We start from the raw sequence: 27,514 nt of genomic DNA on the forward strand, positions 1-27,514 counted from the left end.
TACAATTCCACAGACAGATTTAAGCAGTGCGGCCAGTCTGTCTTCTCCTTTAAAGTTACTATGGGCCATAATCCTGAGGCAAGAGGCTTTTAAACAGCCCTCTCCAAAACCCAGTGGCGAGGTTGGTTTCGCCACACATCTCCCCCCCCCCAGGGAAGACTAACCAGATACCTGACCTCACGCCGGTCGGTACCTAAGTTAGTCTGGCAGCCCACCCACAACCCAATACTGGACCTGTTGAATCTTAGGGCCTGGCTCTGTTCTGTATGTCCCCAGCTGTTGAGTGGGCATCTGCTACTCCTTGCTTTGTGGTTCTCCAGCTTGGAGCTGTAGGTACTTGGTGGGCAGAGGCCGACTGCGCTCTGCCCAGATGCCAGCTCTTCCGCTGGGGATGCCTGTGGGAAGTCAGTCTCTGGACAAGAGGATAGGGGAGGGCAGAGGCCAACTGCGCTCTGCCCTGATGCCAGCTCTTCTGCTGGCGTGAGGGGGTCACAAGCCAGTCCTGTAACAAGGGGGTCGGTGGAGCAGAGTCTAGCGGCTCTCTGCCCTGATGCCAGCTCTTCCGCTGGGAAGGGATCAGTGGGTATTGCAGGCTCATCCCCTGCCCCCAGAACTCGGTTGGGAAGTAGCTGGGAAGGGGAGGGCTCGCTTACCTCCTCCTCCTGGTAACCCTGCGGAGATGGCTGGAGATCTGGTTGTTTGAGGGGGAGACCGACTGTCTCCTCTTTGGCTAAACAGCCCTGTTGCTGGGGGACAGGACCGACTGTCCCTACCCCCTGTGCTGTGAGTGCAGAGACCACGGTCCCATCTGCACAGTTGTGGGGCTTACTGTCTCCCCCTGGTGCGTTAAGCTGCCGCTGGGGAATGGAGACTAGGCTCCCAGTTCCCAACAAATCCCACTGCTGCCACCAATGTAACGGACCGTTTCAGCAGACAAGGAGTTAAAATCCGTTTAGGCGATATGCCCCTTTCTGAGAGACAGGCACAGCTACTGCAGAACACCAACCTCCCGAACTGGATACAAAATAGCACTCCAAACTGGAACCTCGCAAATAGCTGCCGGCAGACGAACAGGAAAAGCATACAATAGGCTTACACTCCTGGCAATCAGTCTCCAACAGCATACATGGAATCCCCCCAATAACGAGACAAGGCTCCGTGTTGAGGGTCAACAGTGCTCTGATGTGCTGGCACACCCAGCCTGGTTTTTATTACAGTTGTTGCAAATACAGGTCCGCCCACAGGGTTTTGAAATACAACCAATCAGTAATTTACAACACATACAATGTAAATACAGCAACCAATCGTTCACGCCCCCAGAGGACCAGAAGGGAGACTGCGACACAGGACAGATACAACATATCCCCACAATGCATCATGGTTTCCTCCTCTCTGTCCCGGAGACAACCGAAGGCAATCCAATTATCTCTCAGGACAAAGGGAGATCGCCAATACACATGTGGAGACAACAGGACAGACATCACCATTTAAACACACAATGGCACCCCCCCCCCCCACAGCAAACACAGACATTTAACATATCCCCAGATAGCTCAAGTCTGAGTGCATATCATTAGGTGAATGGCACTCAGAATACACAAATACAATACTATTAGCTATCTGGGTGCCCTCACATAACATACAATTTAACCGAACGCATAATAACATAAAATACAATTCTACAGACAGATTTAAGCTGTGCGGCCGGTCTGTCTTCTCCTTTAAAGTTACTATGGGCCATAATCCGGAGGCAAGAGGCTTTTAAACAACCCTCTCCAAAACCCAGTGGCGAGGTTGGTTTCGCCACAGTCGCTATGCGTGCTTATATCTCTGAGAGTCTGAGAAAAGGACACATACGACCCTCGAAGTCACCTGTTGCCGCTGTTTTTTTCTTTGTTAAGAAAAAAGATGGTTCTTTGAGACCATGTCTGGATTTCAGGGAGCTGAACAGTATCACTATTCGTGACCCTTATCCGCTTCCTCTGATCCCGGACCTGTTTAACCAGATGGTTGGGGCTAAAGTTTTTTCCAAGTTAGATCTAAAAGGGGCATACAACCTGGTCAGGGTCAGAGAGAGAGATGAATAGAAGATGGCCTTCAATACCCCTGAGGGCCATTTTGAGAATTTAGTTATGCCTTTTGGTTTGATGAATGCTCCAGCCGTTTTTCAGCATTTTGTGAACAGCATGTTTTATCATTTAATGGGGAAATTTGTATTAGTGTATCTGGATGACATTTTGATTTTTTCTCCTGATTTCAAAACTCATAGGGAACATTTACGTCAGGTCTTGCTCATCCTGCGGGAGAATAAATTATATGCGAAACTGGAAAAATGTGTGTTTGCGGTTCCAGAAATTAAATTTCTGGGGTTTCTTCTCTCCGCTTCTGGTTTTCGCATGGACCCCGAGAAGGTCCGCGCTGTGCTTGAGTGGGAGCTTCCTGAGAATCAGAAGGCGCTGATGCGTTTTTTGGGCTTTGCCAATTATTACAGGAAGTTTATTTTGAATTATTCCTCTGTTGTTAAACCACTCACTGATATGACCAGAAAGGGGGTAGATTTTTCCTCCTGGTCGGTAGAGGCGCGTAAGGCCTTTTCTAGTATCAAGGAGAGTTTTGCTTCCGCTCCCATCTTGGTACAACCTGATATTTCTCTACCCTTCATAGTTGAGGTTCATGCTTCTGAGGTGGGTGTGGGGGCTGTCTTGTCTCAGAGTTCCTCTCCTGCCAAATGGCGACCGTGTGCCTTTTTCTCAAGGAAACTATCCTCCGCAGAGAAAAATTACGATGTGGGAGATAGGGAGTTGTTGGCCATCAAGTTAGCTTTTGAGGAATGGCGCCATTGGCTAGAGGGAGCCAGACACCCTATTACCGTGTTTACTGACCATAAAAATCTGGCCTACTTGGAGTCAGCCAAGCGTCTGAACCCGAGACAGGCCAGATGGTCTTTGTTCTTTTCAAGGTTTAATTTTGTTGTCACGTTCCGCCCTGGGGTTAAGAATGTGAAGGCGGATGCCCTGTCACGTTGTTTTCCGGGAGGTGGGAATTTTGAAGACCCGGGTCCCATTTTGGCTGAAGGTGTGGTGGTCTCTGCTCTTTATCCTGAATTGGAGGCAGAGGTTCAGGTAGCCCAGTCAGAGGCTCCTGATCTTTGTCCTCCTGGGAGGTTGTTTGTGCCTCTCGCTTTAAGACACAAGATTTTTAAGGAACACCACGATACTGTCCTTGCTGGGCACCCGGGGGCAAGAGCCACAGTGGATCTCATCGCTCGGAGATTCTGGTGGCCGGCGCTTCGTAAGTCGGTTGAGGGTTTTGTGGCAGCCTGCAAGACCTGCGCTCGTGCCAAAGTCCCTCATTCACGGCCATCAGGTCCTCTCCTTCCCTTACCCATTCCTTCCCGTCCTTGGACACATCTGTCCATGGACTTCATAACGGACCTGCCTCATTCCTCGGGGAAGACTGTGATTCTGGTGGTGGTGGACCGTTTTAGCAAAATGGTGCATTTCATCCCTTTTCCTGGCTTGCCCAATGCTAAGTCGCTGGCGCAGGCATTTATTGATCACATTGTCAAATTGCACGGTATTCCTTCAGACATAGTCTCTGATAGGGGCACACAGTTTGTTTCCAGATTCTGGAAGGCTTTCTGTTCTCGCTTGGGGGTTCGGTTGTCATTCTCTTCTGCTTTCCACCCGCAGTCGAATGGCCAGACAGAGCGCGTCAATCAGAATCTGGAGACATATCTGCGCTGTTTTGTGGCGGAGAATCAGGAGGATTGGTGTTCTTTTTTGTCCCTTGCTGAGTTTGCTTTAAATAACTGTCGTCAGCAGTCCTCTGATAAGTCACCATTTTTTGGTGCATATGGGTTTCATCCGCAGTTTGGGACATTCTCTGGCGAGGGGTCTTCTGGTTTACCTGATGAGGACAGATTCTCCTCGTCTTTGTCATCTATTTGGCAAAAGATTCAGGATAATCTAAAGAGCATGAGTGAGAGATATAAGCGTGTGGCAGATAAGAGACGTGTGCCTGGTCCGGACCTGAATGTTGGTGATCTGGTGTGGTTGTCTACTAAGAATATCAAATTGAAGGTTCCCTCCTGGAAGTTGGGTCCTAAGTTTATTGGACCTTACAAAATCTTGTCTGTCATCAATCCTGTTGCCTACCGTCTTGATCTTCCTCAGACTTGGAAGATCCATACTGTTTTTCATAAGTCCTTATTAAAACCTTATGTCCAACCCATTGTACCCTCGTCTTTGCCTCCTCCTCCGATTGTGGTTGATGGTAATCTTGAATTTCAGGTCTCTAGGATTGTGGATTCTCGTGTTGTCCGCGGTTCTCTTCAGTACCTCGTTCATTGGGAGGGTTATGGCCCTGAGGAGAGGATGTGGGTCCCAGTGACGGACATTAAGGCCACTCGTCTCATCAGGGCTTTCCATAGGTCCCATCCTGAGAAGGTGGGCTCTGAGTGTCCGGAGTCCACTCGTAGAAGGAGGGGTACTGTCACCACCAGACATCTGAGAAGCTCTGACAGATGCCTTTCAGAACCTCCTCCTTGAGGTTCCTTTGTTTTGCTTTCATTTTCTCATCTCTTTAGCCTTTCTCAGCTGTCATGTAGTTGCACTGATTGCATCCCTTTGAATCCCTCCCCATAGTACATCAGTTTGCGGTTTATATTACTTCCTGGAGTGTGTGCATGCTGTTCCTACTTCTGAGTCTTCTACAAGATAAGTTTTGTTCATTCATTTGTGTTTTCCTGTTTGCTGGATCCCAGGTGACCCTGACTCCCTCCGTATCTAGTGTAGGGAGCCGGTGGCCGTGTCCCCTCACTATTATAGGGTGTTCAGGTGTTATACAGTCGAGGTACGAGGATATGCGATCATCTACCATTGGGATTTCCGCATAGGCTGAGCAGTAAGGGAGAGAGCCAGGTCTGATGCAGGGCTCTCCCTTTTTGCTCCTTAGTTTTGGATCCAGTCAGTCGTATATTCATTTTGTGTTTTCTTGTTTCCTGTACACCTTCCATGACATCCTGACACTCAGTAAAGTAAGTTAGCATGGAGTCCGGGTGCTCTACAAGCTACTTCCCTTCAGAGGCTCCTGCTCCAGCCGGAGAACAATTTCCCCTTGCTCCTATATCTTCTGGCAACCGAAGAACATTTTCCTCTGGTTGCTACATCTTCCATACATCTGATTCCATGGCAAGCATAGCTTAGCCTGCACTGGCTGTTATATGCACTTCTGGCTGTGACCGTGCCCATACTTACACTTCACTGTCTAGCCTTGGATAAACTCACACTGCTGCCCCATCCCCCCATCCTTTTGATAGGAAGCAGGACTGGCCCACTTCTGCCCAAAGGGGGGAGAATGGAATGGTTAGTTCCATTCTATCTAAGTATCTGTCTCTCTCCCTGCCATTTACACTGCCACCTGCTGGTGAACCAGGCACCTTACATAACCACAACAGTTGTATAACAGTAAGATCAATGCACACTTGAGAAGCACCTGGGAATAAATACACAGATGACATTGGTGTTAGAAGTAAAAGATTATAGAGTAACACCACTCCGGGGTGTTACATAAGGTACCAATGCCTCATCTAATATGCAGCCACAGGGTGTTTGCAGATATATTTTTGATCAAGTATCTGGCCCATCCGCCAGCAGCAAGATGACCTCAATACAGACGGGTACCTAACTGTAAAGCTATTTGTATGCCATTTGAGGGCATCTACTTTCATCATTATTCTGTGATTGTATCACATAAAATATATTTATATATATTTCAGTTTGTGGGTGTAACAAATGGGGAAAAGATGAAGAGGTATGAATACTTTTCCAAGGCACTGGACAGGGCGAGTCAAAAGTTGCAGGGCACTCTTTTATTTCAGAGGTGAAAATGAAATATCTAAATATCCCAGCAAGTAATGGGTGGGTGGGGGGGGTCCTATCTTTTAGGCTATGTCCAGAACATGGCTGCCATCTTGAAAGCCGCAATATTGGACCAAGGGCAAATGTTTCCAATGGGAAGGGGGTCACATAGCATATCAGAGAAAACCAGAATTTTCTCAGAAATTGTTTGTCGCAATCAGATTTGCAATATCTCTTGTGGCTCAAAGTTCTGTGTTAAACACCAGGGACGACACGCGGACATGTCCGACAGCTGTGCATCGCAGGGAACGCTCCTGGTTGTTGTTACTAAGTTCTGTGTTAAACACCAGGGACGACACGCGGACATGTCCGACAGCTGTGCATCGCAGGGAGCGCTCCTGGTTGTTGTTACTAAGTTCTGTGTTAAACACCAGGGACGACACACGGACATGTCCGACAGCTGTGCATCGCAGGGAACGCTCCTGGTTGTTGTTACTAAGTTCTGTGTTAAACACCAGGGACGACACGCGGACATGTCCGACAGCTGTGCATCGCAGGGAACGCTCCTGGTTGTTGTTACTAAGTTCTGTGTTAAACACCAGGGACGACACGCGGACATGTTGTCACGACCCTGGGTCTTGGTCGTGACTCCTTGGGAGACGCATGCAGTTACCCGCAGTTTTGGTGTTGTGACAACCGCAGCTGGGGGCACTTAGTGGTTTACCTCAGGTGCGGTTGCCGCGGATAACACGCATGCGTGCGGTTGCCCTTGGCAACGTGTTTTATGTGCACTCCCTTTGTGTGTTTGTTGTACACGAGGTTGTGTTGGTTGTATGCACTTGGACACCTCCCTTCACCTGCGGTTGTCCACGGCAACGTCTGGTGTTGTGTGCATGTGGTGGCAGGGTCTCGGCCTGCTGGTTGTTCTTCAGGACACGGCTGCCACGCATGCCGTTGCCAGCGGTAACAGGTGAGTGAGTGTGTGTGCTATTTCCCTTTAAGTTGGTGTTTTCCCTTCTCTTCTGTGGTGTAGGAAGGGTTAACTCCCTTCCCAGTGTGTGTGAGTCACTGGGTGTGTCTGGCCGTTTGGGTGTGGCCACTTGGCCTATAAAGCCTCAGTCCCTGGCTGGGTTCAGTAGGTTGCTCTCAGCCATGCTGGCTGGAGCAGCCTCCTGTCTCCTCCATCTGCCTGGTGGGGACCATCCTTCTGGTCATACTGTCACGGCTGGCGGTGGGGGAAACCCCCAGCCGTGCGGTACCCGGAGATGTTTGGTCGCTGCAAGGCCAGGACCACAGGATCAGGGAGCAGGTCACCTCCTAAAGTCTCCCTGATCTGACCCTAACTCCTAACCTGCATGGGCCGACCTTTAAGGTAGGAGGACCCATGCGCAGGAACCTCGGGTCCCTACTATCCCTCCGCAGGTCCCTAGGCTAGGAGCTGGATAGACTACCTGTTCCTCCAGAACACGGAGGAACAGGAGCCTAGAAAGGCCAAGCTGGTAATAAGGGGAATCCAATACAACTTATGGCAGTGGCAGGTATGTGGAACTACAACCTCACCTACCTGCCACAAACACACAGCCCGGAACCCATGCAAAAGTGCTGTCTGTCTACAACAACAGAAAAGACAACAGCACACACCATCCTTCTGGTCATAAACCTTTGTTACCTTGTCTGATGTTATGTTTATGTGTATGTGGTTGCTGGTTTGTTGCACCTTATAGTTCCCTGGTTCCCTGTGTGATGTATGGTGTGTGCTGTTGTCTTTTCTGTTGTTGTAGACAGACAGCACTTTTGCATGGGTTCCGGGCTGTGTGTTTGTGGCAGGTAGGTGAGGTAGTAGTTCCACATACCTGCCACTGCCATAAGTTGTATTGGATTCCCCTTATTACCAGCTTGGCCTTTCTAGGCTCCTGTTCCTCCGTGTTCTGGAGGAACAGGTAGTCTATCCAGCTCCTAGCCTAGGGACCTGCGGAGGGATAGTAGGGACCCGAGGTTCCTGCGCATGGGTCCTCCTACCTTAAAGGTCGGCCCATGCAGGTTAGGAGTTAGGGTCAGATCAGGGAGACTTTAGGAGGTGACCTGCTCCCTAATCCTGTGGTCCTGGCCTTGCAGCGACCAAACATCTCTGGGTACCGCACGGCTGGGGGTTTCCCCCACCGCCAGCCGTGACACATGTCCGACAGCTGTGCATCGCAGGGAACGCTCCTGGTTGTTGTTACTAAGTTCTGTGTTAAACACCAGGAACGACACGCGGACATGTCCGACAGCTGTGCATCGCAGGGAACGCTCCTGGTTGTTGTTACTAAGTTCTGTGTTAAACACCAGGAACGACACGCGGACATGTCCGACAGCTGTGCATCGCGGGGAACGCTCCTGGTTGTTGTTACTAAGTTCTGTGTTAAACACCAGGGGCGACACGCGGACATGTCCGACAGCTGTGCACCGCAGGGAACGCTCCTGGTTGTTGTTACTAAGTTCTGTGTTAAACACCAGGGACGACACGCGGACATGTCTGACAGCTGTGCATCGCAGGGAACGCTCCTGGTTGTTGTTACTAAGTTCTGTGTTAAACACCAGGGACGACACGTGGACATGTCCGACAGCTGTGCATCGCAGGGAGCGCTCCTGGTTGTTGTTACTAAGTTCTGTGTTAAACACCAGGGACGACACGCGGACATGTCCGACAGCTGTGCATCGCAGGGAATGCTCCTGGTTGTTGTTACTAAGTTCTGTGTTAAACACCAGGGACGACACGCGGACATGTCCGACAGCTGTGCATCGCAGGGAACGCTCCTGGTTGTTGTTACTAAGTTCTGTGTTAAACACCAGGGACGACACGCGGACATGTCCGACAGCTGTGCACCGCAGGGAACGCTCCTGGTTGTTGTTACTAAGTTCTGTGTTAAACACCAGGGACGACACGCGGACATGTCCGACAGCTGTGCATCGCAGGGAACGCTCCTGGTTGTTGTTACTAATTTCTGTGTTGATAACTTTTGAACCACAAGAGATATTGCAAATCTAATTGAGGCAATCGATTTCTGAGAAAATTCTGGGTCATCTCGGATATGCTGCATGACCCCCTTCCCATTGGAAACATTTGCCCTTGATCCAATATTGCGGTTTTCAAGATGGCGGCCATATTCCGGACATAGCCCTAAAAGATAGGCGTCCTCACCCATTGCTTTCTGGGGGATTCAGATATTTCATTTTCCCTTTAGTTTCTGAAATAATAGGGTGTTCGGGGACTTGAGACTCAGCCTGTACATGTATGGGAGGAGGGTCGGTATTATCCATGCCAGGTGAGTGGACGGGCAGCTATACACTGCGGCATAGACAGGTCCCTCCGCGCCTCATACAGCAGTCCCCGCAGATCTCTAAATGTGGCGGTTTCTTTCGTCTGCAGGGGCTCCGATCCTCTTCGTCATCCCCTGGGTGGTCATGCGGCAGCTATACGAGAACACGCAGTGAGTACAGCTCCCCCTGTTCCACTGACTCACCGCACTATGGTGGACAGTGCTGCCGAGGACTAAACTGATGCAATTTAGGCTTTGCATAAGTTATTGACCCCCATGAAGCTTAAGAGCATTCTTTCTTATCTGTGATGGTGGTCGAGCTCTCCGGGAGGTGAGAGGCATCATCTGACTCGTGTCTCCTGTCTCGTAGCTGTTGGGAGAGGAATGACAACCGCTCGTACTGGTGGATAATCCGCTCTCCCATCCTGCTGGCCGTGCTGGTGAGTTATGGGACTCGGCCTCAGTCACCGAGGTCTCTCCATGTGACGCGAGTTATTACTGCCCAGACGCGTTCCGCCCCTCTGCTGTGTCATGGCTGGACGCCATCTTGTCTTCTGTGGTTTATCTACGAAATTCTGAGGCGCAGAAGACACATGAAAGAAAAGATCTATAATGAGCAATGGGGCGTGAATACATATTATCTGGGTGTATGGGGCGTGATAATATATATAGTGTATGGGGGTATATATATATAGTACGGCTCAGCTCTGATTGGCTGCCTTTGTGTGATGTCATCAGGTGAATTTCATCATCTTCCTGCGGATTCTGCGCATCCTGGTCCTGAAACTTCGAGCCAATCAGATGAGGAGGAGTGACCGCAAGTACAGGTAATACCCCCCGCAGAGCATTGCATCCTGTAGAGCATCCTCCCCTGCACAATACAGAACGCTGACCTGCAGAGCATCTCTTCTCACTCTCCTCCTCAGGTTGGCCAAGTCTACGCTGACGCTGATTCCTCTCCTCGGGATCCATGAAGCCGTCTTCAACCTCATCCCTGAGGAGAGCGCGACGGGCCGGGTGCGGTACAGTAAGCTGGGCCTGGAACTGCTGCTCAGCTCCTTCCATGTACGAGGTCCCTGCCCTCACTGGTGACAAAGTCTTCACCCCCTCCCAAATCTGCCATACACATAGGGCTGCCCCCCTACCCAACATAATATACCAGTTTACTCGTGGGAAAGGGATGTGGTTTGGGGTGTGGCTTAACCTGAGTTATTTGGCACAACCAGTTTGTTCATGTATTTGGGGTAAATAATCTGATGCTGTGATTTAGATGCTGATAAAGCGCCAGTAAACGGCCGTTATAACGTAGGGATTAGGCGGGCGAGTACTTGTCTGCTCACTTCTTCTCTGAAAGGAAAAGACCACAATATGTAACAGTCAGAGAGTAAGGATGGGGGATTGATATCCTGCACAGAAGTCCATGTTACCCCTCTCCCTGGAGTAATGTACAGTAATACAGAGAGTAAGGATGGGGGATTGATATCCTGCACAGAAGTCCATGTTACCCCTCTCCCTGGAGTAATGTACAGTAATACAGAGAGTAAGTATGGGGGATTGATATCCTGCACAGAAGTCCATGTTACCCCCCTCCCCGGAGTAATGTACAGTAATACAGAGAGTAAGTATGGGGGATTGATATCCTGCACAGAAGTCCATGTTACCCCTCTCCCTGGAGTAATGTACAGTAATACAGAGAGTAAGTATGGGGGATTGATATCCTGCACAGAAGTCCATGTTACCCCCCTCCCTGGAGTAATGTACAGTAATACAGAGAGTAAGTATGGGGGATTGATATCCTGCACAGAAGTCCATGTTACCCCCCTCCCCGGAGTAATGTACAGTAATACAGAGAGTAAGTATGGGGGATTGATATCCTGCACAGAAGTCCATGTTACCCCTCTCCCTGGAGTAATGTACAGTAATACAGAGAGTAAGTATGGGGGATTGATATCCTGCACAGAAGTCCATGTTACCCCTCTCCCTGGAGTAATGTACAGTAATACAGAGAGTAAGTATGGGGGATTGATATCCTGCACAGAAGTCCATGTTACCCCTCTCCCTGGAGTAATGTACAGTAATACAGAGAGTAAGTATGGGGGATTGATATCCTGCACAGAAGTCCATGTTATCCCTCTCCCCGGAGTAATGTACAGTAATACAGAGAGTAAGTATGGGGGATTGATATCCTGCACAGAAGTCCATGTTACCCCCCTCCCTGGAGTAATGTACAGTAATACAGAGAGTAAGTATGGGGGATTGATATCCTGCACAGAAGTCCATGTTACCCCCCTCTCCCCGGAGTAATGTACAGTAATACAGAGAGTAAGTATGGGGGATTGATATCCTGCACAGAAGTCCATGTTACCCCCCTCTCCCCGGAGTAATGTACAGTAATACAGAGAGTAAGTATGGGGGATTGATATCCTGCACAGAAGTCCATGTTACCCCTCTCCCTGGAGTAATGTACAGTAATACAGAGAGTAAGTATGGGGGATTGATATCCTGCACAGAAGTCCATGTTACCCCCCTCCCTGGAGTAATGTACAGTAATACAGAGAGTAAGTATGGGGGATTGATATCCTGCACAGAAGTCCATGTTACCCCTCTCCCTGGAGTAATGTACAGTAATACAGAGAGTAAGTATGGGGGATTGATATCCTGCACAGAAGTCCATGTTACCCCCCTCCCTGGAGTAATGTACAGTAATACAGAGAGTAAGTATGGGGGATTGATATCCTGCACAGAAGTCCATGTTACCCCCCTCCCTGGAGTAATGTACAGTAATACAGAGAGTAAGTATGGGGGATTGATATCCTGCACAGAAGTCCATGTTACCCCCCTCTCCCCGGAGTAATGTACAGTAATACAGAGAGTAAGTATGGGAGATTGATATCCTGCACAGAAGTCCATGTTACCCCTCTCCCCGGAGTAATGTACAGTAATACAGAGAGTAAGTATGGGGGATTGATATCCTGCACAGAAGTCCATGTTACCCCTCTCCCTGGAGTAATGTACAGTAATACAGAGAGTAAGTATGGGGGATTGATATCCTGCACAGAAGTCCATGTTACCCCTCTCCCCGGAGTAATGTACAGTAATACAGAGAGTAAGTATGGGGGATTGATATCCTGCACAGAAGTCCATGTTACCCCCCTCCCTGGAGTAATGTACAGTAATACAGAGAGTAAGTATGGGGGATTGATATCCTGCACAGAAGTCCATGTTACCCCTCTCCCCGGAGTAATGTACAGTTATACATAGAGTAAGTATGGGGGATTGATAACCTGCACAGAAGTCCATGTTACCCCCCTCCCTGGAGTAATGTACAGTAATACAGAGAGTAAGTATGGGGGATTGATATCCTGCACAGAAGCCCGTGTTACCCCCCTCCCCGGAGTAATGTACAGTTATACAGTGAGTAAGGATGGGGGATTGATATCCTGCACAGAAGTCCATGTTACCCCTCTCCCTGGAGTAATGTACAGTTATACAGAGAGTAAGTATGGGGGCTTGATATCCTGCACAGAAGTCCATGTTACCCCTCTCCCTGGAGTAATGTACAGTTATACATAGAGTAAGTATGGGGGATTGATAACCTGCACAGAAGTCCATGTTACCCCCCTCCCTGGAGTAATGTACAGTAATACAGAGAGTAAGTATGGGGGATTGATATCCTGCACAGAAGCCCGTGTTACCCCCCTCCCCGGAGTAATGTACAGTTATACAGTGAGTAAGGATGGGGGATTGATATCCTGCACAGAAGTCCATGTTACCCCTCTCCCTGGAGTAATGTACAGTTATACAGAGAGTAAGTATGGGAGATTGATATCCTGCAGAGAAGTCCATGTTACCCCCCTCCCCGGAGTAATGTACAGTAATACAGAGAGTAAGGATGGGGGATTGATATCCTGCACAGAAGTCCATGTTACCCCTCTCCCTGGAGTAATGTACAGTAATACAGAGAGTAAGTATGGGGGATTGATATCCTGCACAGAAGTCCATGTTACCACTCTCCCCGGAGTAATGTACAGTAATACAGAGAGTAAGTATGGGGGATTGATATCCTGCACAGAAGTCCATGTTACCCCCCTCCCTGGAGTAATGTACAGTAATACAGAGAGTAAGTATGGGGGATTGATATCCTGCACAGAAGTCCATGTTACCCCTCTCCCTGGAGTAATGTACAGTAATACAGAGAGTAAGTATGGGGGATTGATATCCTGCACAGAAGTCCATGTTACCCCCCTCCCTGGAGTAATGTACAGTAATACAGAGAGTAAGTATGGGGGATTGATATCCTGCACAGAGGTCCATGTTACCCCCCTCTCCCTGGAGTAATGTACAGTAATACAGAGAGTAAGTATGGGGGATTGATATCCTGCACAGAAGTCCATGTTACCCCCCTCCCTGGAGTAATGTACAGTAATACAGAGAGTAAGTATGGGGGATTGATATCCTGCACAGAAGTCCATGTTACCCCCCTCCCTGGAGTAATGTACAGTAATACAGAGAGTAAGTATGGGGGATTGATATCCTGCACAGAAGTCCATGTTACCCCTCTCCCCGGAGTAATGTACAGTTATACAGAGAGTAAGTATGGGGGATTGATATCCTGCACAGAAGTCCATGTTACCCCTCTCCCCGGAGTAATGTACAGTTATACAGAGAGTAAGTATGGGGGATTGATATCCTGCACAGAAGTCCATGTTACCCCTCTCCCCGGAGTAATGTACAGTTATACAGAGAGTAAGTATGGGGGCTTGATATCCTGCACAGAAGTCCATGTTACCCCCCTCCCCGGAGTAATGTACAGTAATACAGAGAGTAAGTATGGGGGATTGATATCCTGCACAGAAGTCCATGTTACCCCCCTCCCTGGAGTAATGTACAGTAATACAGAGAGTAAGTATGGGGGCTTGATATCCTGCACAGAAGTCCATGTTACCCCCCTCCCCAGAGTAATGTACAGTTATACAGAGAGGAGCATCTATACCTCTCCTCCCATCCCTGTAGTCTCCCTATCCTCCTCCAGGCTGACTGAGTTGACTAAGGATGGGGGAGGGGGGCTACATCAACCAGCTCTAGCACAGGCTCTAGAGCAGCTAGACATGTGACCAAAGCCTTGATTTAAAACTGACAACCTGAGAGGTCGTGTTTTAAAGATTAGAGTATCAGCTTTAAAACCAGACCTGGATCTCCGGCTGCTATGCAACCTAAAATAGAGCCGGTAGAAGTAGTGCTTCCTCCTTTATCTGGCTATGATCTCAGCCAGCCTGGGGTGGGGGGAGGTGGAGGACATGCTTGTAGGCTGCAGGGACAGGACGAGAAGCATAGACCGAGTCATCCCAATGTATAACAGGGTAATCTAGGGCATTGCTTTCCCCTTAGTGCTACCACACAGTACTAATGCCCACATTGTGCCCCCTAACAGTAGTTGTGCCCACTCACAGTTGCTATGCCCATATTGTGCCCTGCTCATACTATGCCCCCACACAGAAGTTATGCCCACATTGTGCCCCTCACAGTAGTAATTCCCACATTTTGCCCCTTTCAGTGATGCTCCCTCCAGCTCTATAAAACCCATAAATCCTTGCCTATTTTCTGGGTGCTCCCCAGCAGCAGGACCCAGTCACATTGCACTGGACTCTGCACAGCCCAGTGTCTCGATGTATGGACTGCCGGGGAGCACTGCATCTTAGCAGAACGGTGGACGGCTCCCTGCTCCACCATGTAGATGAACTGCACGGGCACGCACTCAACCCTCTGTGCCCAGGGCCCCGCTTGCCCCCCACCATCACTATGCCCCCGGGGGATGGTATTATGGACTTTAGTGCATGTTATCCCTTGTTTTAGAGCTCAGATTGTGGCTCATGTCTGTAGCTGTTCTACAGCCTGAGATATCTCCCGGTATCTCACAAAGCCTTGACTGCTCAAGGGAAAACCGCAGGTAGGTAGAATTACACATTAAATGCTGCCCTGCCTCCCAGTGGTTCCAGGTGGGAACCCTACATACACAAACCAGTACATGATAAAGTATGTCCCCCCCTACGCTGGGTAACCAGCCGTGTCATATGGTCAGTGCTGCCACTCTCATATATCTGGTCTCAGTCTTCCTGGTTGTTGATGAGGCTTATCCTCACCTCTGTCGTTCATGCGATGCTTGGACTCCTCATGGACTGCACATTTCAAGCCTCCACAACCTACACGTTGTGATAAAACTGCAGCTGATGAATAACATATCATTACAGGGGAGCTCTCCATTAGACTGAAACCAAGCTCCAAACCCCTGCAGAGAGTGACCAGAGAACATTCTGCAGCCTCTAGAAGGTGCTCAGAAGCTTAGTGTAGACATTCCCCTAGAGAGCTACTCCTAGTGGTGTCTGTAGACGAGCCATCACCTGCGATCACTGGATTTATGGAGGAGCCATCACCTGTGATCACTGGATTTATAGAGGAGCCATCACCTGTGATCACTGGATTTATGGAGGAGCCGTCACCTGTGATCACTGGATTTATGGAGGAGTCATCACCTGAGATCACTGGATTTATAGAGGAGCCATCATCTGTGATCACTGGATTTATAGAGGAGCCATCACCTGAGATCACTGGATTTATGGAGGAGCCATCACCTGTGATCACTGGATTTATGGAGGAGCCATCACCTGAGATCACTGGATTTATAGAGGAGCCATCACCTGAGATCACTTAATTTGTAGAGGAGCCATCACCTGTGATCACTGGATTGATGGAGGAGCCATCACCTGTGATCACTGGATTTATGGAGGAGCCATCACCTGTGATCACTGGATTTATGGAGGAGCCATCACCTGTGATCACTGGATTGATGGAGGAGCCATCACCTGTGATCACTGGATTGATGAATGAGCCATTATCTGTGATCACTGGATTGATGGAGGAGCCATCACCTGAGATCACTGGAATTATAGAGGAGCCATCACCTGAGATCACTTAATTTAAAGAGCAGCCATCACCTGTGATCACTGGATTTATGGAGGAGCCATCACCTGTGATCACTGGATTGATGGAGGAGCCATCACCTGAGGTCACTTAATTTATAGAGGAGCCATCACCTGTGATCACTGGATTGATGGAGGAGCCATCACCTGTGATCACTGGATTGATGGAGGAGCCATCAACTGTGATCACTGGATTGATGAATGAGCCATCATCTGTGATCACTGGATTGATGGAGGAGCCATCACCTGTGATCACTGGATTTATGGAGGAGCCATCATCTGTGATCACTGGATTTATAGAGGAGCCATCACCTGAGATCACTGGATTGATGGAGGAGCCATCACCTGTGATCACTGGATTTATGGAGGAGCCATAATATGTGATCACTGGAATTATAGAGGAGCCATCACCTGTGATCACTGGATTTATGGAGGAGCCATCATCTGTGATCACTGGATTGATGGAGGAGCCATCACCTGTGATCACTGGATTGATGGAGGAGCCATCAGCTGTGATCACTGGATTGACGAATGAGCCATCATCTGTGATCACTGGATTTATAGAGGAGCCATCACTTGAGATCACTGGATTTATGGAGGAGCCATCATCTGTGATCACTGGATTTATAGAGGAGCCATCACCTGAGATCACTGGATTGATGGAGGAGCCATCATCTGTGATCACTGGATTGATGGAGGAGCCATCATCTGTGATCACTGGATTTATAGAGGAGCCATCACCTGTGATCACTGGATTTATGGAGGAGCCATCACCTGTGATCACTGGATTTATGGAGGAGCCATCACCTGTGATCACTGGATTGATGGAGGAGCCATCAACTGTTATCACTGGATTGATGGAGGAGCCATCAACTGTTATCACTGGATTTATGGAGGAGCCATCAACTGTGATCACTGGATTGATGAATGAGTAGAGTTGAGCGAACACCTGGATGTTCGGGTTCGAGAAGTTCGGCCGAACATCCCGGAAATGTTCGGGTTCGGGATCCGAACCCGATCCGAACTTCGTCCCGAACCCGAACCCCATTGAAGTCAATGGGGACCCGAACTTTTCGGCACTAAAAAGGCTGTAAAACAGCCCAGGAAAGAGCTAGAGGGCTGCAAAAGGCAGCAACATGTAGGTAAATCCCCTGCAAACAAATGTGGATAGGGAAATGAATTAAATTAAAAATTAAATAAATAAAAATTAACCAAAATCAATTGGAGAGAGGTTCCATAGCAGAGAATCTGGCTTCCCGTCACCCACCACTGGAACAGTCCATTCTCAGATATTTAGGCCCCGGCACCCAGGCAGAGGAGAGAGGTCCCGTAACAGAGAATCTGTCTTCATGTCAGCAGAGAATTAGTCTGCATGTCATAGCAGAGAATGAGGCTTCACGTCAGCCACCACTGCAACAGTCCATTGGCATATATTTAGGCCCAGCACCCAGGCAGAGGAGGGAGGTCCCGTAACAGAGAATCTGTCTTCATGTCAGCAGAGAATTAGTCTGCATGTCATAGCAGAGAATGAGGCTTCACGTCAGCCACCACTGCAACAGTCCATTGGCATATATTTAGGCCCAGCACACACACAGGCAGAGGAGAGAGGTCCCGTAACAGAGAATCTGGCTTCATGTCAGCAGAGAATCAGTCTGCATGTCATAGCAGAGAATGAGGCTTCACGTCAGCCACCACTGCAACAGTCCATTGGCATATATTTAGGCCCAGCACCCAGGCAGAGGAGAGAGGTCCCGTAACAGACAATCTGGCTTCATGACAGCAGAGAATCAGTCTGCATGTCATAGCAGAGAATGAGGCTTCACGTCACCCACCACTGCAACAGTCCATTGGCATATATTTAGGCCTAGCACACAGGCAGAGCAGAGAGGTCCCGTAACAGACAATCTGGCTTCATGTCAGCAGAGAATCAGTCTGCATGTCATAGCAGAGAATGAGGCTTCACGTCAGCCACCACTGCAACAGTCCATTGGCATATATTTAGGCCCAGCACCCAGGCAGAGGAGGGAGGTCCCGTAACAGAGAATCTGTCTTCATGTCAGCAGAGAATTAGTCTGCATGTCATAGCAGAGAATGAGGCTTCACGTCAGCCACCACTGCAACAGTCCATTGGCATATATTTAGGCCCAGCACACACACAGGCAGAGGAGAGAGGTCCCGTAACAGAGAATCTGTCTTCATGTCAGCAGAGAATTAGTCTGCATGTCATAGCAGAGAATCAGGCTTCACGTCACCCACCACTGCAACAGTCCATTGGCATATATTTAGGCCCAGCACCCAGGCAGAGGAGGGAGGTCCCGTAACAGAGAATCTGTCTTCATGTCAGCAGAGAATTAGTCTGCATGTCATAGCAGAGAATGAGGCTTCACGTCAGCCACCACTGCAACAGTCCATTGGCATATATTTAGGCCCAGCACCCAGGCAGAGGAGGGAGGTCCCGTAACAGACAATCTGTCTTCATGTCACCAGAGAATTAGTCTGCATGTCATAGCAGAGAATGAGGCTTCACGTCACCCACCACTGCAACAGTCCATTGGCATATATTTAGGCCTAGCACACAGGCAGAGCAGAGAGGTCCCGTAACAGAGAATCTGTCTTCATGTCAGCAGAGAATTAGTCTGCATGTCATAGCAGAGAATGAGGCTTCACGTCAGCCACCACTGCAACAGTCCATTGGCATATATTTAGGCCCAGCACCCAGGCAGAGGAGGGAGGTCCCGTAACAGACAATCTGTCTTCATGTCAGCAGAGAATCAGTCTGCATGTCATAGCAGAGAATGAGGCTTCACGTCACCCACCACTGCAACAGTCCATTGGCATATATTCAGGCCCAGCACCCAGGCAGAGGAGGGAGGTCCCGTAACAGAGAATCTGTCTTCATGTCAGCAGAGAATTAGTCTGCATGTCATAGCAGAGAATGAGGCTTCACGTCAGCCACCACTGCAACAGTCCATTGGCATATATTTAGGCCCAGCACACACACAGGCAGAGGAGAGAGGTCCCGTAACAGAGGATCTGGCTTCATGTCAGCAGAGAATCAGTCTGCATGTCATAGCAGAGAATCAGGCTTCACGTCACCCACCACTGCAACAGTCCATTGGCATATATTTAGGCCCAGCACCCAGGCAGAGGAGGGAGGTCCCGTAACAGACAATCTGGCTTCATGTCAGCAGAGAATTAGTCTGCATGTCATAGCAGAGAATGAGGCTTCACGTCAGCCACCACTGCAACAGTCCATTGGCATATATTTAGGCCCAGCACCCAGGCAGAGGAGGGAGGTCCCGTAACAGAGAATCTGTCTTCATGTCAGCAGAGAATTAGTCTGCATGTCATAGCAGAGAATGAGGCTTCACGTCAGCCAACACTGCAACAGTCCATTGGCATATATTTAGGCCTAGCACACAGGCAGAGGAGAGAGGTCCCGTAACAGACAATCTGGCTTCATGTCAGCAGAGAATCAGTCTGCATGTCATAGCATAGAATCAGGCTTCACGTCAGCCAACACTGCAACAGTCCATTGGCATATATTTAGGCCTAGCACCCAGGCAGAGGAGGGAGGTCCCGTAACAGAGAATCTGGCTTCATGTCAGCAGAGAATCAGTCTGCATATCATAGCAGAGAATCAGGCTTCACGTCATCCACCACTGTAACAGTCCATTGTCATAAATTTAGGCCCAGCACACAGGCAGAGGAGAGAGGTCCCGTAACAGAGAATCTGGCTTCATGTCAGCAGAGAATCAGTCTGCATGTCATAGCAGAGAATCAGGCTTCACGTCACCCACCACTGCAACAGTCCATTGGCATATATTTAGGCCTAGCACACAGGCAGAGGAGAGGTTCATTCAACTTTGGGTAGCATCGCAATATAATGGTAAAATGAAAATAAAAATAGGATTGAATGAGGAAGTGCCCTGGAGTCCAATAATATATGGTTATGGGGAGGTAGTTAATGTCTAATGTGGACAAGGGACGGACAGGTCCTGTGGGATCCATGCCTGGTTCATTTTTATGAACGTCAGCTTGTCCACATTGGCTGTAGACAGGCGGCTGCGTTTGTCTGTAATGACGCCCCCTGCCGTGCTGAATACACGTTCAGACAAAACGCTGGCTGCCGGGCAGGCCAGCACCTCCAAGGCATAAAAGGCTAGCTCTGGCCACGTGGACAATTTAGAGACCCAGAAGTTGAATGGGGCCGAACCATCAGTCAGTACGTGGAGGGGTGTGCACACGTACTGTTCCACCATGTTAGTGAAATGTTGCCTCCTGCTAACACGTTGCGTATCAGGTGGTGGTGCAGTTAGCTGTGGCGTGTTGACAAAAGTTTTCCACATCTCTGCCATGCTAACCCTGCCCTCAGAGGAGCTGGCCGTGACACAGCTGCCTTGGCGACCTCTTGCTCCTCCTCTGCCTTGGCCTTGGGCTTCCACTTGTTCCCCTGTGACATTTGGGAATGCTCTCAGTAGCGCGTCTACCAACGTTAAAATGTGGGCAACTCTGCTGTCGTTGCGCAGGCACTGCAGCATGTAGTCGCTCATGTGTGCCAGGCTGCCCAGGGATAAGGACAAGCTGTCCTCTGTGGGAGGCGTATCGTCATCGTCCTGCCTTTCCCCCCAGCCACGCACCAGTGATGGACCCGAGCTGCGTTGGGTGCCACCCCGCTGTGACCATGCTTCATCCTCATCCTCCTCCACCTCCTCCTCATCCTCGTCCTCCTCGTCCTCCAGTAGTGGGCCCTGGCTGGCCACATTTGTACCTGGCCTCTGCTGTTGCCAAAAACCTCCCTCTGAGTCACTTCGAAGAGACTGGCCTGAAAGTGCTAAAAATGACCCCTCTTCCTCCTCCTCCTCCTCCTCCTCCTGGGCCACCTCCTCTTCCATCATCGCCCTAAGTGTTTTCTCAAGGAGACATAGAAGTGGTATTGTAACGCTGATAACGGCGTCATCGCCACTGGCCATGTTGGTGGAGTACTCGAAACAGCGCAACAGGGCACACAGGTCTCGCATGGAGGCCCAGTCATTGGTGGTGAAGTGGTGCTGTTCTGTAGTGCGACTGACCCGTGCGTGCTGCAGCTGAAACTCCACTATGGCCTGCTGCTGCTCGCACAGTCTGTCCAGCATGTGCAAGGTGGAGTTCCACCTGGTGGGCACGTCGCATATGAGGCGGTGAGCGGGAAGGCCGAAGTTACGCTGTAGCGCAGACAGGCGAGCAGCGGCAGGATGTGAACGCCGGAAGCGCGAACAGACGGCCCGCACTTTATGCAGCAGCTCTGACATGTCGGGGTAGTTGTGAATGAACTTCTGCACCACCAAATTCAGCACATGCGCCAAGCAAGGGATGTGCGTCAAACCGGCTAGTCCCAGAGCTGCAACGAGATTTCGCCCATTATCGCACACCACCAGGCCGGGCTTGAGGCTCACCGGCAGCAACCACTCGTCGGTCTGTTGTTCTATACCCCGCCACAACTCCTGTGCGGTGTGGGGCCTGTCCCCCAAACATATGAGTTTCAGAATGGCCTGCTGACGTTTACCCCGGGCTGTGCTGAAGTTGGTGGTGAAGGTGTGTGGCTGACTGGATGAGCAGGTGGAAGAAGAGGAGGAGGAAGCCGAGAAGGAGGAGGTGGCAACAGGAGGCAAAGAATGTTGCCCTGCGATCCTTGGCGGCGGAAGGACGTGCGCCAAACAGCTCTCCGCCTGGGGCCCAGCTGCCACTACATTTACCCAGTGTGCAGTTAGGGAGATATAGCGTCCCTGGCCGTGCTTACTGGTCCACGTATCTGTGGTTAGGTGGACCTTGCCACAGATGGCGTTGCGCAGTGCACACTTGATTTTATCGGATACTTGGTTGTGCAGGGAAGGCACGGCTCTCTTGGAGAAGTAGTGCCGGCTGGGAACAACATACTGTGGGACAGCAAGCGACATGAGCTGTTTGAAGCTGTCTGTGTCCACCAGCCTAAATGACAGCATTTCATAGGCCAGTAGTTTAGAAATGCTGGCATTCAGGGCCAGGGATCGAGGGTGGCTAGGTGGGAATTTACGCTTTCTCTCAAATGTTTGTGAGATGGAGAGCTGAACGCTGCCGTGTGACATGGTTGAGACGCTTGGTGACGGAGGTGGTGGTGGTGGTGTTGGTGGTACATCCCCTGTTTGCTGGGCGGCAGGTGCCAACGTTCCTCCAGAGGCGGAGGAAGAGGCCGAGGCGGCAGCAGCAGAATAGGCCGAGGCGGCAGCAGCAGAAGAGGTAGCAGGGGGAGCCTGAGTGACTTCCTTGGTTTTAAGGTGTTTACTCCACTGCAGTTCATGCTTTGCATGCAGGTGCCTGGTCATGCAGGTTGTGCTCAGGTTCAGAACGTTAATGCCTCGCTTCAGGCTCTGATGGCACAGCGTGCAAACCACTCGGGTCTTGTCGTCAGCACATTGTTTGAAGAAGTGCCATGCCAGGGAACTCCTTGAAGCTGCCTTTGGGGTGCTCGGTCCCAGATGGCGGCGGTCAGTAGCAGGCGGAGTCTCTTGGCGGCGGGTGTTCTGCTTTTGCCCACTGCTCCCTCTTTTGCTACGCTGTTGGCTCGGTCTCACCACTGCCTCTTCCTCCGAACTGTGAAAGTCAGTGGCACGACCTTCATTCCATGTGGGGTCTAGGACCTCATCGTCCCCTGCATCGTCTTCCACCCAGTCTTCCTCCCTGACCTCCTGTTCAGTCTGCACACTGCAGAAAGACGCAGCAGCAGTGGTTGTGCGTCAGTGCATTCTATGTCTTCCACCGCTGGGGAAGGGCTAGGTGGATGCCCTTGGGAAACCCTGCCAGCGGAGTCTTCAAACAGCATAAGAGACTGCTGCATAACTTGAGGCTGAGACAGTTTCCCTGGTATGCATGGGGGTGATGTGACAGACTGATGGGGTTGGTTTTCAGGCGCCATCTGTGCGCTTTCTGCAGAAGACTGGGTGGGAGATAATGTGAACGTGCTGGATCCACTGTCGGCCACCCAATTGACTAATGCCTGTACCTGCTCAGGCCTTACCATCCTTAGAACGGCATTGGGCCCCACCAAATATCGCTGTAAATTCTGGCGGCTACTGGGACCTGAGGTAGTTGGTTCACTAGGACGTGTGGATGTGGCAGAACGGCCACGTCCTCTCCCAGCACCAGAGGGTCCACTAACACCACCACGACCATGTCCACGTCCGCGTCCCTTACTAGATGTTTTTCTCATTGTTATGGTTCACCACAACAACAAATATATTATTTGGCCCAATGTATTGTATTCAAATTCAGCGGGATATAAATTTGAGGCCTAGTATTTAGGCGCTGGGTGACCGGTATGGGTTTAGTGACAGAATTAGACTTAGAAATACACAGTAGCGGGTGTGTGAAGTTATTCTGAATGACCCAATGTGCACCTTCAATATGATCTACCCTTTTAGGGATAGATTTCAAATAGCTCTGATATAGCAGAAACGACTAAATTATGAAATTGCTAAATTGGGAATTGTATTTCAACCGAGAACAAAAAATGTGCTTTGACGGACACTAAATAACTTTCCCAGCCACAACAGGACAGCGGTAACGAGAGATTTAGCGGGATATAAATTTGAGGCCTAGTATTTAGGCGCTGGGTGACAGGTATGGGTTTAGTGCCAGAATTAGACTTGGAAATACACAGTAGCGGGTGTGTGTGAAGTTATTCTGAATGACCCAATGTGCACCTTGAATATTATATACCCTTTTAGGGATAGATTTCAAATAGCTCTGATATAGCAGAAACCACTAAATTATGAAATTGCTAAATTGGGAATTGTATTTCAACCCAGAACAAGAAATGTGCTTGAACGGACACTAAATAACTCGCCCAGCTACAGCACTAAGGACAGATTTAGCGGGATATAAATTTGAGGCCTAGTATTTAGGCGCTGGGTGACAGGTATGGGTTTAGTGCCAGAATTAGACTTGGAAATACACAGTAGCGGGTGTGTGTGAAGTTATTCTGAATGACCCAATGTGCACCTTGAATATTATATACCCTTTTAGGGATAGATTTCAAATAGCTCTGATATAGCAGAAACCACTAAATTATGAAATTGCTAAATTGGGAATTGTATTTCAACCCAGAACAAGAAATGTGCTTGAACGGACACTAAATAACTCGCCCAGCTACAGCACTAAGGACAGATTTAGCGGGATATAAATTTGAGGCCTAGTATTTAGGCGCTGGGTGACCGGTATGGATTTAGTGACAGAATTAGACTGGGATATGGCCAAAAAATAACCACACTATTGCTGGTTAAATGCACTTGGTGTGACAGCTTCACCCTGATGTAGGCTTTAGCCAAAAAACAACCACACCATTGAGGGTTAAATGCACTTGGTGACAGGCGCAGCTTGCCCCTGATTTTGTATATGGCCAAAAAATGAACAGACTATTGCTGGTTAAATGCACTTGGTGTGACAGCTTCACCCTGATGTAGGCTTTAGCCAAAAAACAACCACACCATTGAGGGTTAAATGCACTTGGTCGCAGCTTGTGCTGGCGCACCACAAGACACAAAATGGCCGCCGATCACCCCAGAAAAATGTGACTGACAAACGGTCTGGGCAGCCTAAAAACAGTGAGCAATTGAGGATCAGCAGCTCAATGATCCACAGCTGCAGATCGATCAGTTAATCAAGTCCTTTGGAGGAGTTAATCTGCCTAATCTCGCCCTACTGTCGCAGCCGCAACCTCTCCCTACGCTAATCAGAGCAGAGTGACGGGCGGCGCTATGTGACTCCAGCTTAAATAGAGGCTGGGTCACATGGTGCTCTGGCCAATCACAGCCATGCCAATAGTAGGCATGGCTGTGATGGCCTCTTGGGGCAAGTAGTATGACGCTTGTTGATTGGCTGCTTTGCAGCCTTTCAAAAAGCGCCAAGAAAGCGTCACAAAAGCGCGAAGAAAGCGACGAACACCGAACCCGAACCCGGACTTTTACGAAAATGTCCGGGTTCGGGTCCGTGTCACGGACACCCCAAAATTCGGTACGAACCCGAATTATACAGTTCGAGTTCGCTCATCCCTATGAATGAGCCATCATCTGTGATCACTGGATTTATGGAGGAGCCATCACCTGAGATCACTGGATTTATGGAGGAGCCATCACCTGAGATCACTGGATTTATGGAGGAACCATCAGCTGTGATCACTGGATTGATGAATGAGCCATCATCTGTGATCACTGGATTTATGGAGGAGCCATCATCTGTGATCACTGGATTTATGGAGGAGCCATCACCTGAGATCACTGGATTTATGGAGGAGCCATCACCTGAGATCACTGGATTTATGGAGGAGCCATCAACTGTGATCACTGGATTTATGGAGGAGCCATCACCTGCGATCACTGGATTTATAGAGGAGCCATCAGCTGCGATCACTGGATTTATGTAGGAGCCATCACAGGACAACCAGTTTTTCCATTCCCTTTGTCAGTGGGATGAGTCCCTACACTGTGGGTGACTGTCAGCAATGATTGGAGACTGTCAGTATGTAAGGTCACATGGGAATGCTAACAGCCGTTTGTGAAAGGTGGTGACATAGGCCGGACGGGGATGGAGACGAGGCCGGCTCTGCATAATCCACCACTGGAGTGGAGAGCTGTCTCTTATTTTGCTCCTCCATTCTCAGCTACTCCTTGGCAGATGCGCCTGACACCCTGCTTCGCTTTTAGGTTGTCAGATTTAAGAGAACCTGCTCTTTAAAGAGGACCTTTCATCGGTCCAAACATTGTAAGATAATGATCAGGCTACATAGAGCGGCGCCCCGGGACCTCACTGCACTTCCTATTATCTCTGGGCGCCGCTCCGTCCTCCGGTATCCTCACTGAATTGGTTCAGGCGGAGTCTGGCCTGTTTCCCCCTGGCCGTTCCTTCTCCCAGGCTGTAGCGCTGACCAATCGCAGCGCAGATCTCACAGCCTTCACAGACGTTCGGGTTCAGTGTTGTGTAGATTGTATTATTTCTGCTTATAACACGGTTATAATGGAAAATAATAGCATTCTGAATACAGAACGCATAGTGCAATAGCGCTGGAGGGGTTAAAAAATAATAATAATTTACCTCACTTGTACACGCAGCCGAAAAGGACCTGTGGTGACGTCACTCCAGTCATCACATGGTCCATCACATGATCTTTTACCATGGTGATGGACCATGTGATGATCGCAGTGATGTCATCAAAGGTCCTTTACCCAGGTCCTGAAGACAGAAGGAGATGCTGGCTGCGCGATCAAGTGGACTAAGGTGAGTTCAATTATTTTATTTTTTAACCCCTCCAGCGCTATTGTACTATGCAGTCTGTAATCAGAATGCTATTATTTTCTCTTATAACCATGTTCCATCCCGATCGTCTCCTAGCAACCATGCGTGAAAATCGCATCTGCACTTGCTTGCGGATGCATGCGATTTTCACGCAGCTCCATTCACTTCTATGGGGCCTGCGTTACGTGAAAAATGCACAAAGAGGAGCATGCTGCGATTTTCACGCAACGCACAAGTGATGCGTGAAAATCACCGCTCATGTGCACAGCCCCATAGGAGAGAATGGGTCCGGATTCAGTGCGGGTGCAATGCGTTCACCTCACGCATTGCACCCGCACGGAAATCTCGCCCGTGTGAAAGGGGCCTGACAGTCCAGAATGTATGGCTCTGTGTCCGCTCCATGCGGAGCCATTATTTCTGTGTTAGGGGGGCACATACTTTTGCACATAGCTTTCCTCCCTTCTCTAACACTAGATATGCATCCATGGGGTGTGAATACTTTCTCATAGCACTATCAGTGACGGGTCTCTCTCTCTGTCCTGCAGGGGCTGCTGGTCGCTCTGCTGTACTGCATCTGTAATAAGGAGGTGAGGCCCCCCCCCCCCCCCGCCCCCCCCACCTCCACGCTGTACCCCAGGTCCTCATGTTCTGTCTCCCGCAGGTTCAGGCCGAGCTGCGCAGGAAGCTCCAGGACACCTTCCAAGGAGAACACCCATCATGTGCCCCCCGATCCCTGCGCCCCCCCTCCCAGAAGAGCCCATGCTGCAGAGAACCTGATGTCTGAGCGCTCAGGGGCCCCGCTCCGGCCGACGCTACCCCCTCCCCCACTTATTTATTGCTTGTATATCGCGGCTCTACAGTAAAATCTGGTACAAAGCAGCGAGCGCCGCCTGGTTCCTACACCTCGCCTGACACTAGCGCTGGATTTACATGCAGCGATCTCCTCCACAGTATGGAGGCGAGGGGCCCTCATACAGAACCACAGGGCCATCCCATGAATGATCGGCCGCACATTGACACGGCCAGATTGTCGGGAACAACCGGTCAGAAGGAGTCAGGGTGTCAGACACTA

At 49.8% G+C, this 27,514-nt stretch overlaps 1 protein-coding gene across 1 annotated transcript; it reads left to right on the plus strand.

Moving 5' to 3' along the window:
* The first annotated feature begins 9,159 nt into the window (after positions 1-9,159).
* GIPR (gastric inhibitory polypeptide receptor) lies at positions 9,160-27,226 on the plus strand. Its single transcript, XM_044277582.1, has 7 exons — positions 9,160-9,166; positions 9,271-9,331; positions 9,531-9,600; positions 9,899-9,987; positions 10,087-10,225; positions 26,988-27,029; positions 27,104-27,226. The coding sequence occupies exons 1-7, from the start codon at positions 9,160-9,162 to the stop codon at positions 27,224-27,226; spliced, it is 531 nt and encodes a 176-aa protein (XP_044133517.1).
* Positions 27,227-27,514: the final 288 nt, after the last annotated feature.

The sequence above is a fragment of the Bufo gargarizans genome, chromosome 1 (genome assembly GCF_014858855.1).
Source record: "Bufo gargarizans isolate SCDJY-AF-19 chromosome 1, ASM1485885v1, whole genome shotgun sequence".
Classification (NCBI taxonomy): domain Eukaryota; kingdom Metazoa; phylum Chordata; class Amphibia; order Anura; family Bufonidae; genus Bufo; species Bufo gargarizans.

Excerpts from the sequence above, each read along its gene's own strand:
- GIPR (XM_044277582.1), top strand. Across the intron at positions 9,988-10,086 it reads AGGAGTGACCGCAAGTACAG|GTTGGCCAAGTCTACGCTGA; the intron begins GTAATACCCCCC and ends TCTCCTCCTCAG. Across the intron at positions 10,226-26,987 it reads TGCTGCTCAGCTCCTTCCAT|GGGCTGCTGGTCGCTCTGCT; the intron begins GTACGAGGTCCC and ends TCTGTCCTGCAG.